The sequence below is a fragment of the Lucilia sericata genome, unplaced genomic scaffold (assembly GCF_015586225.1).
Source record: "Lucilia sericata isolate MDLA Ls3-8-SP2 unplaced genomic scaffold, ASM1558622v1 Contig007543F_arrow, whole genome shotgun sequence".
NCBI classification, from domain to species: Eukaryota; Metazoa; Arthropoda; class Insecta; order Diptera; family Calliphoridae; genus Lucilia; species Lucilia sericata.
Genome location: NW_023997961.1, coordinates 1 through 10,000, shown reverse-complemented (window position 1 = coordinate 10,000; position 10,000 = coordinate 1). Strand labels below are relative to the sequence as shown.

The 10,000-nt window shown below is 26.8% G+C and overlaps 1 protein-coding gene and 1 pseudogene across 1 annotated transcript; one reads left to right on the top strand and one right to left on the bottom strand.

Moving 5' to 3' along the window:
- LOC119615748 overlaps positions 1 to 32 on the bottom strand; it is a 4,007-nt pseudogene extending 3,975 nt beyond the window's left edge.
- A 3,432-nt stretch (positions 33 to 3,464) lies between these two features.
- On the top strand, positions 3,465 to 5,499 carry LOC119615749. The gene is made up of 3 exons (XM_037971756.1): positions 3,465 to 3,923; positions 4,747 to 5,137; positions 5,296 to 5,499. Exons 1-2 carry the CDS (start codon positions 3,812 to 3,814, stop codon positions 5,112 to 5,114), a joined length of 480 nt encoding a protein of 159 aa, XP_037827684.1. The 5' UTR covers positions 3,465 to 3,811; the 3' UTR covers positions 5,115 to 5,137; positions 5,296 to 5,499.
- The last annotated feature ends 4,501 nt before the right edge of the window (positions 5,500 to 10,000 follow it).

The window sequence follows — 10,000 nt, the reverse complement described above, 5'->3', positions numbered from 1 at the left end:
ATTGGATTTAAACGATCCAATTCAAAAGGTACAAGTAGTGGGCATTTTATTTTTAATATTTTTTTTTGTATTATTAAAATATTTTTATTATTTAATTTGTAATTTTATTATTTTTATTTATTCTAAATAAATACACAACCTTCTTCTTACAGCATCCCTTTGCAAATAACTGTGTGTTTTATTATCCTGCCAAATTTTCAAATCTGTAGTAGTTTTCATTTCAATTGTCTAGGATTTATTTTAGTTTTTTGTTTTGTTTTTGCTTGAATTTTTTGGCTTTTTTGTGGGAATCAATAAGTTGGCGCCATAGAGTTTTTATAACTTTTGTTGTCATGTTTTGTATTTTAAATCAAACAGACACTATAATTGTAGTTAGTAGGTTTCTTAGTTTACATCCTTATTTGCCATCTTGATGTGAATATTTTGAATTAGTAAACCTTGACCTCGTTTAACACACGATATGTAATATTCAAAAATTTGTCTAAATATTTTCAAAGTATAGTTGTTAAAAAAGTATCATGTGTAGTAAATAATTGTTTTTTCTTCTTCGTTCTTACATACATAAGTAGATCTTATGAATTTTCCTTAAATTGTTTTTTCCTCTTCTGTTTTTTAGCAGCTTGTTATCCTTGTTTTCCTTCATTATTTTGTTAGATTTATGAATAAATGTATTTGTGAAACCCATACTCCCTGACTGACTTGTGTCTGTGGCAAGGGTATGTTTATATTCTTGATACTATTTTGGTTTAATACGTTTTATTGGTAGTCAGGTCATGTGCTTCAAAAGTAAATGAACTAAGTATTTAACTGTCAATTGTTTTTAAGTATATGTGGAAATTTCTAAAAATTTTATGTTCAATAGAAGATAAATTATACTTACAATTAAGCAAAAAGGCTTAAGTTAAAAAAACATTAAACTAATTTTCAGAGATGGACACTTTGTATGAGGGCTAGGGTCACTTTAGGCGCTTATATAAGTCTCAGTTGTGCAGTTACTGCAGCTAAAATGTTCCAAATCGGATGGTCTAGTTGTATAGCGGTTAGGACAATAATTTGGCCGAGCCGTTCAAAATTCACTGGTGGGATTTACGTTTATATAAAAGTTATTTGTACCGAATTTCATCGTGATACCAGTATTTTTAGTGAATTGTGTAGTAGTTTCAAGTAATTTTCTGGAGGGTACGTTGTGTGGTGGGGCTAGAGTCAAATCATTACGAAAATCGGCAATAATTAAACTTATATAAAACTAAATTTGGCAATTTTGCATAGAGACACTAGGACAGTTAACATAGTTATGAGGTCAAAAGCCTATTAGTTAGTTAGTTAGTTAGTTAGTTAGTAGTTAGTAGTTAGTTAGTTGTTAGTTAGTTAGTGTTAGTTAGTTAGTTAGTTAGGTAGTTTAGTTCGTTAGTTAGTTAGTAGTTAGTAGTAGTTAGTAGTAGTCTAGTTATGTTAGTGTTATAGTAGTTCGTTAGTTAGTTAGTTAGTTAGTTAGTTAGTTAGTTAGTTAGTAGTTAGTTAGTTAGTTAGTTAGTTTAGTTAGTTAGTAGTAGTTAGTTAGTTAGTTAGTTAGTTAGTGTTAGTTAGTTAGTTAGTTAGTTAGTTAGTTAGTTAGTTAGTTAGTTAGTTAGTAGTTAGTTAGTTAGTTAGTTAGTTAGTTAGTTAGTTAGTTAGTTAGTTAGTTAGTTAGTTAGTTAGTTAGTTAGTTAGTAGTTAGTTAGTTAGTTAGTTAGTAGTTAGTTAGTTAGTTAGTTAGTTAGTTAGTTAGTTAGTTAGTTAGTTAGTTAGTTAGTTAGTTAGTAGTTAGTAGTTAGTTAGTAGTTAGTTAGTTAGTTAGTTTAGTTAGTTAGTTAGGTTAGTTAGTTAGTTAGTAGTTAGTTAGTTAGTAGTTAGTTAGTTAGTTAGTTAGTTAGTAGTTAGTTAGTTAGTTAGTTAGTTAGTTAGTTAGTTAGTTAGTTAGTAGTTAGTTAGTAGTTAGTTAGTTAGTTAGTAGTTTAGTTAGTTAGTTAGTTAGTTAGTAGTTAGTTAGTTAGTAGTTAGTTAGTTAGTTAGTTAGTAGTTAGTAGTTAGTTAGTAGTTAGTGTTAGTTAGTTAGTTAGTTAGTTAGTAGTTAGTTAGTAGTTAGTTAGTTAGTTAGTTAGTAGTTAGTTAGTAGTTAGTTAGTTAGTTAGTTAGTAGTTAGTAGTTAGTTAGTTAGTTAGTTAGTTAGTAGTTAGTTAGTTAGTTAGTTAGTTAGTAGTTAGTTAGTTAGAGTTAGTTAGTTAGTTAGTTAGTTTTAGTTAGTTAGTAGTTAGTTAGTTAGTTAGTTAGTAGTTAGTTAGTTAGTTAGTTAGTTAGTTAGTTAGTTAGTTAGTTAGTTAGTTAGTTAGTTAGTAGTTAGTTAGTAGTTAGTTAGTTAGTTAGTTAGTTAGTTAGTGTTAGTTAGTTAGTTAGTAGTTAGTAGTTAGTTAGTTAGTAGTTAGTTAGTTAGTTTAGTTAGTTAGTTAGTTAGTAGTTAGTGTAGTTAGTTAGTTAGTTAGTTAGTTAGTTAGTTAGTTAGTTAGTTAGTTAGTTAGTTAGTTAGTTAGTTAGTTAGTTAGTTAGTGTAGTTAGTTAGTTAGTAGTTAGTTAGTTAGTTAGTTAGTTAGTTAGTTAGTTAGTTAGTTAGTTAGTTAGTTAGTTAGTTAGTAGTTAGTTAGTAGTTAGTTAGTTATTAGTTAGTTAGTTAGTTAGTGAGTTAGTTAGTTAGTTAGTTAAAGGCGAACCCATGATATCATTCATTATTCATTAAAGTTTCTTGTTGCTAACAGTTGTTAACTGTAGGATATCAGATCATAAACTAAACGTTTAGTATTTTATTTAGATATATGTAATTAAACCTTTAAGAAATACGAATAAGCCAAACACTACTTTACTAGATTTTCCAAACTGGTATATTTGGTAGGTATGTGCCAATACTATTGACCCAATAGTTCCAAATTTGTATACGTTTAATTACTTAGAGTAACCAAAACAGTTTCTACACATTTGGTATTTTTAAAAGAAACTTATTTCAAACAATTTAGTTAGAAGAAGTATAGTCAAGCGTGAACTATTCAAATAGCATATTGTGATGTAGGTTACAAAAAAACAATTTAACAAATTGTTCCACGAGTATACAGGAAAAGATGACAAAGCTACTTTCTTTATGTGCATACCAGGTCCTATAAGATAACCTAAGATGTTCAAATTCATTTTTTATCCATTATAAATCTTTATAATTTATAAACGAGAAATAAAACTTAAAATTATCTTTTACAAATATTTATTTTTGTTAACAAACAAAAACTCGGTAGTATTTATTTTAACAGCTTATCATTATAAACAAAACAAAACATTATAACCGCTTTTTTGTTCAACAAATTATAAAAATCTGATTATATGAGAAGAAATAAAAAATAAGCAACTGTTTACAAGTAAAACATACAGTCCTCTTAAAATAAAACATCAAACGGCAACAAACTAAACAAAAACACAACTGCGATTTTACTTACAAGCCCATTCGAAGCGAAACAAAAAAAATCTGAGAAACAACAACCGGCCAAAGAAAGTCAAGTGGATGTTTTTCTGCTTGATTTGCAACAGTCTCATTTCAAGCGTTCAACCATCAATACAGATTTCGGTTGTGTCATATCGGTTGCCGCCTGTCTGTTCCTCCTATTTGTGTGTGGAAAATTTTCCGAAATTTTGTCATTTCATCAATTACATATAATAAACGTGCAATTTAGCAAAATTCTGTGAAATATTATTTGATTTAAGTGGAAAATTAAATTATTGTTATTATTGGCATAAAATGTCAATTACATGTAAATTTCAGTTGTCACGCATTGCCAATATCTATTATGGCGGTGAAGAAGTGGCGGGTTCATTAACAATATGTAGTGTAAAACAGCGTCAGATAGAAGGTGAGTTAATGGGTGGGAGTTTGGTCGATCGACGTTGTATCAAATATCGAGTATAAGTAAACAAAATTGTAAACATAACTGTGTAAGAGAGTTGTGCTACAAATTTAAGGATCATATTATTGATTTCTTCATGGGAAAGTAAATGTTATACTGTGATGATATACAAATGCATATTTTTTAAGAAGGAGGATGTGTTAGGTGTTGGAGATTCATTAAAGCTCCTTAACTAGAAATTGATATCACTAATCGGTGCATGATCCCTATCTGAGTCGATTTAGCTATGTCTGTCTGTCTGTCTGTCTGTCTGTCCGTCTGTCTGTCTGCCGTGTGGCATTCCGTCTGTTTGGCAATTTTCAAGATTGGTATGAATTATTGGACAACGAAGTGGTAGAAATCCTTTACTAGAAATCGACGTTCGAATTGATCTCAATAATCGGTTCAGGATCTGCCTGTATGTCTGTCTGTCTGTCTGTCTGTCTGTCTGTCTGTCTGTCTGTCTGTCGTGTGTCTGTCCGTCTTTGCGGCAATTTTCAAGATAATTTGCTTGGTATAAAGAAAATTATTGGACAACGAAGTAGTATAGATCATATTCGTATTCACTCTTCATAAACGTTTCCATTAAATTTAATTTTAATATAGTTAATTGTGATGTTAGCCAAAAGTGTGAACACAATCTTAGATTAGATAAAATATTGTTTATGTTTATTACTCCATATCTAATATATATATACAATAAGTATATTTTTTCCAGCCTTCTTGTTTCTTTATGGTCTTCACATTAAATTAGATTTTTATATTTATAACATTACTTTACTATTTGCAGCAATTATACTCGAATTTTATGGCCAAACTACGATACAATGGTGGGAATTAGATAAAACTAAGGAAAATATAATGCACAATGACTTCAGTACCCATGAGATAGTAGCATCAGACAAAACACTTTACAACCAGCAGCAAAAACATGTTTGCGAACAACTTAAACTGGATTCATTGAACTGCAAACAACTGCTGCAGCCACATGTTGAATATACATACAGATTTTGTTTCACAATACCCCAACAAGCGCCAGCAACATATCGCTGTCGATATGGAGAAACTGAGTATGGTTTGAGACTGCAAATGCAACATGCAAAGAAAGTTAATAAAGAATTTCACCAAAGAATTGTTGTTAAAATAAACTGGATTTAACAAAAGATATCAAATACCAAGAGGTAAGTTGGGTAATGAATTTTATTACAAAAGTTCATAACAAAACAAGAAAATTTTTGTAAAACACAACAATACCTGTTATCGTTTTGTTTTATTAATACACAAAAATATATGTATATGTTCCTTCACCTTTTATCATGTCCTCTCGCCTTTCTTGCAGCCTTGTGTGGCTTATTGTCACAATGAATTTGGTCAAATTAACTTACAAATACCCTGCAGTGGTTTTACTCCAGGGCAAAAGTTCCCTATCACATTAAGTATCGAACAACACAACCCGATTGTAAATTATTAATTCAATTAAATTGTTTTACCACATGTCACACACCACAAAGCCCCAGCAATAAATTTAAACAAATTAAACAAATTATTAATTATGAAAACATCTGTCATGTGAATGCACATCACATGTCAATATACCCCTTCATAGCCAGATTTCTACTATCAAAAATGACCCTGAATTAGTGTTCAGTATAGAATACACATTGGAAGCGATTTTAATTAATGGCTATAAGAAAGCTTAATTAGTTATCCGTACCCGTGACAATAGGTACAACACCCTGCTATAGATTTGAAGGGGGTTTAAAGAGCTACATGTGTTTTGATAATTTTGGTAAGTTGAATATCGTAAATTTTTATGCAAATTACTTTTTAATTTAAATAACCCAATAATTATTGTTTACTTTTGAATTTGTTACAGGTTCCTCCTCTGCTGAGCTGTTTACCACTCATGATATTGGTAATCTTTCTTATTCAGCTCCCGATGAATTATTTGAATCATTGGGAATTTTACCCCTGAAACGTAAAACACATTTGAGGAAAATCTTAAGATATTGTTATAAAAATTAATAAAACTTATTTGAACTAAGGATTTTGTAATTAATTTTTTAATTTCTCAATAAAAAATTTGTATAGAAATTTTTCTTTCTATAACAAGAAGGTTTAGTGAATATTTTATGAAAATTTTCTATAACAAGAAAATTTTTATGAAAACTTCCTATAACAAGAAAATATTATGAAACTTTCTATAACAAGTAAATATTATGAAAATTTTCTATAACAAGAAAATTTTATAAAAACTTTCTATAAAAAAACATTTTGAGAAAACTTTATATAAAAATTTTCTATAAAAAAAGAAATTTGAGAAAATTTTCTATAAAAAAAGAAAATTTTTGAGAAAATTTTCTACAAAAAGAAATTATGAGAAAACTTTCTATATAAACGAATATTTCGAAAAATCTTCTATAAAAAGAAAATTTTGAGAAAATCTTCTATAAAAAGAAAATGTTGTGAAAATTTTATATAACTAAAAAATTTTGTGAAATTTATATAACTAAAAAATTTTGTTAAAATTTTCTATAACTAAAAAATTTGTGAAAATTTTCTATAACTAGAAAATTTTGTGAAAATTTTCTATAACAGGAAAATTTTGTGAAAATTTTCTATAAGAGGAAATTTTGTGAAAATTTTCTATAACAAGAAAATTTTGTGAAAATTTTCTATAACAAGAAAATTTTGTGAAAATTTTCTATAACAAGAAAATTTTGTGAAAATTTTCTATAACAAGAAAATTTTGTGAAAATTTTCTATAACAGGAAAATTTTGTGAAAATTTTCTATAACAAGAAAATTTGTGAAAATTTTCTATAACAAGAAAATTTTGTGAAAATTTCTATAACAAGAAAATTTTGTGAAAATTTTCTATAACAAGAAAATTTTGTGAAAATTTCTATAACAAGAAAATTTTGTGAAAATTTCTATAACAAGAAAATTTTGTGAAAATTTTCTATAACAAGAAAATTTTGTGAAAATTTTCTATAACAAGAAAATTTTGTGAAAATTTTCTATAACAAGAAAATTTTGTGAAAATTTTCTATAACAAGAAAATTTGTGAAAATTTCTATAACAAGAAAATTTTGTGAAAATTTTCTATAACAAGAAAATTTGTGAAAATTTTGTATAACAAGAATATTTGTGAAAATTTTCTATAACAAGAAATTTTGTGAAAATTTTCTATAACAAGAAAATTTGTAAAAAAAACAAGGTTTTGTGAAAATTGGTAGTTAGTTAGGTTTTGTGAAAATTAGTTAGTTAGTTAGTTAGTTAGTAGTTAGTTAGTAGTTAGTTAGTTAGTTAGTAGTTAGTTAGTAGTTAGTTAGTTAGTTAGTTAGTTAGTTAGTAGTTAGTTAGTAGTTAGTTAGTTAGTTAGTTAGTTAGTTAGTTAGTTAGTTAGTTAGTTAGTTAGTTAGTTAGTTAGTTAGTTAGTGAGTTAGTTAGTTAGTTAGTTAGTTAGTTAGTAGTTAGTTAGTTAGTTAGTAGTTAGTAGTTAGTAGTTAGTTAGTTAGTAGTTAGTTAGTTAGTTAGTTAGTTAGTTAGTTAGTTGTAGTAGTTAGTAGTTAGGTTAGTTAGTTAGTTAGTAGTTAGTTAGTTAGTTAGTTAGTTAGTTAGTTAGTTAGTTAGTTAGTTAGTAGTTAGTTAGTTAGTTAGTTAGTTAAGTTAGTTAGTTTAGTTAGTTAGTTAGTTAGTTAGTTAGTTAGTTAGTTAGTTAGGTAGTTAGTTAGTTAGTTAGTTAGTAGTTAGTTAGTTAGTTAGTTAGTTAGTTAGTAGTAGTTAGTTAGTTAGTTAGTTAGTTAGTAGTTAGTTAGTTAGTAGTTAGTTAGTTAGTTAGTTAGTTAGTTAGTTAGTTAGTTAGTTAGTTAGTTAGTTAGTTAGTTAGTTAGTTAGTTAGTTAGTTAGTAGTTAGTTAGTTAGTTAGTTAGTTAGTTAGTTAGTTAGTAGTTAGTTAGTAGTTAGTAGTTAGTTAGTTAGTAGTTAGTTAGTTAGTTAGTAGTTAGTTAGTTAGTTAGTAGTTAGTAGTTAGTTAGGTAGTTAGTAGTTAGTTAGTTAGTTAGTTAGTTAGTTAGTTAGTTAGTTAGTTAGTTAGTTAGTTAGTTAGTTAGTTAGTTAGTTAGTTAGTTAGTAGTTAGTTAGTTAGTTAGTTAGTTAGTTAGTAGTTAGTTAGTTAGTTAGTTAGTTAGGTTAGTTAGTAGTTGAGTTAGTTAGTTAGTTAGTTAGTTAGTATTTAGTTAGTTAGTTAGTTTAGTTAGTTAGTTAGTTAGTAGTTAGTTAGTTAGTTAGTTAGTTAGTAGTTAGTTAGTAGTTAGTTAGTTAGTAGTTAGTTAGTTAGTTAGTAGTTAGTTAGTTAGTTAGTTAGTTAGTTAGTAGTTAGTTAGTTAGTTAGTAGTTAGTTAGTTAGTTAGTTAGTTAGTTAGTTAGTTAGTTAGTTAGTTAGTTAGTTAGTTAGTTAGTTAGTTAGTTAGTTAGTTAGTTAGTTAGTTAGTTAGTAGTTAGTAGTTAGTTAGTTAGTTAGTTAGTTAGTTAGTTAGTAGTTAGTTAGTTAGTTAGATAGTTAGTTAGTTAGTAGTTAGTTAGTTAGTTAGTTAGTTAGTTAGTAGTTAGTTAGTTAGTTAGTTAGTAGTTAGTTAGTTAGTTAGTAGTTAGTTAGTGTAGTTAGTTAGTTAGTTAGTTAGTTAGTTAGTAGTAGTTAGTTAGTTAGTAGTTAGTAGTTAGTTAGTTAGTTAGTAGTTAGTTAGTTAGTTAGTTAGTAGTTAGTTAGTTAGTTAGTTAGTTAGTTAGTTAGTAGTTAGTTAGTTAGTTAGTTAGTTAGTTAGTTAGTTAGTAGTTAGTTAGTAGTTAGTTAGTTAGTTAGTTAGTTAGTTAGTTAGTTAGTTAGTAGTAGTTAGTTAGTTAGTAGTTAGTAGTTAGTTAGTTAGTTAGTTAGTAGTTAGTTAGTTAGTTAGTTAGTTAGTTAGTTAGTTAGTAGTTAGTTAGTTAGTTAGTTAGTTAGTTAGTTAGTTAGTTAGTTAGTTAGTTAGTAGTTAGTAGTTAGTTAGTTAGTTAGTAGTAGTTAGTTAGTTAGTTAGTTAGTAGTTAGTTAGTTAGTTAGTTAGTTGTAGTTAGTTAGTTAGTTAGTTAGTTAGTTAGTAGTTAGTTAGTAGTTAGTTAGTTAGTTAGTTAGTTAGTTAGGTAGTAGTTAGTAGTTAGTTAGTAGTTAGTTAGTATTGTTAGTGAGTTAGTTAGTTAGTTAGTTAGTAGTTAGTTAGTTAGTTAGTTAGTTAGTTAGTTGTAGTTAGTTAGGTAGTTAGTTAGTTAGTTAGTTAGTTAGTTAGTTAGTTAGTAGTTAGTTAGTTAGTTAGTTAGTTAGTTAGTTAGTAGTTAGTTAGTTAGTTAGTTAGTTAGTTAGTTAGTTAGTTATTAGTTAGTAGTAGTTTTGCTTCGATGAAATATTTTTTGTCCAAAATAATACTAATCGCAGTGGACATCTTCGGTTTAAACGGTTTTCTCCTGAATTTGAACTATATATCAAGCGGTCGTTTTCAAATGTTAATAGTCAAAAATCGCTTTTTGAAAAATGTCTAATAATCAAGTGCCATAGTCGTTACTTTACCAGCTTTATTCAAAACAGTTTGAAAAAATATTTTTTTTAATTTTTATTTTGTTTACATTTGTTAAAGAATTTATAGTTTCGTTTTTTTTTTTTAAATTAACTTACAAGCTAAAAAAATATACATATAACAATTTATAAAAAAAATTGATAATAAAAATATTTATAATTTTTGTTGTTTGTTATATCGAAAACGTCTATTTAATGTATTAATAATGGAAAAACTTTTTACGCTTAGCTAAATAGTAAAAATTGTGCAAATATGCTTATTGGCTAAAGGCTTAGAAAAAAATAGGTAAATAAAAATTTTCAAATAATTACGACATTTAACAAAAAATATAGAAGACTGGTAATTTTGTTAAAGAAATTTAATATAACTATAATTAAATTTTTGTTTTTATTTTTAAATGTCAAATATAGTTTTTTTTCATTTGTATTAAATTGTG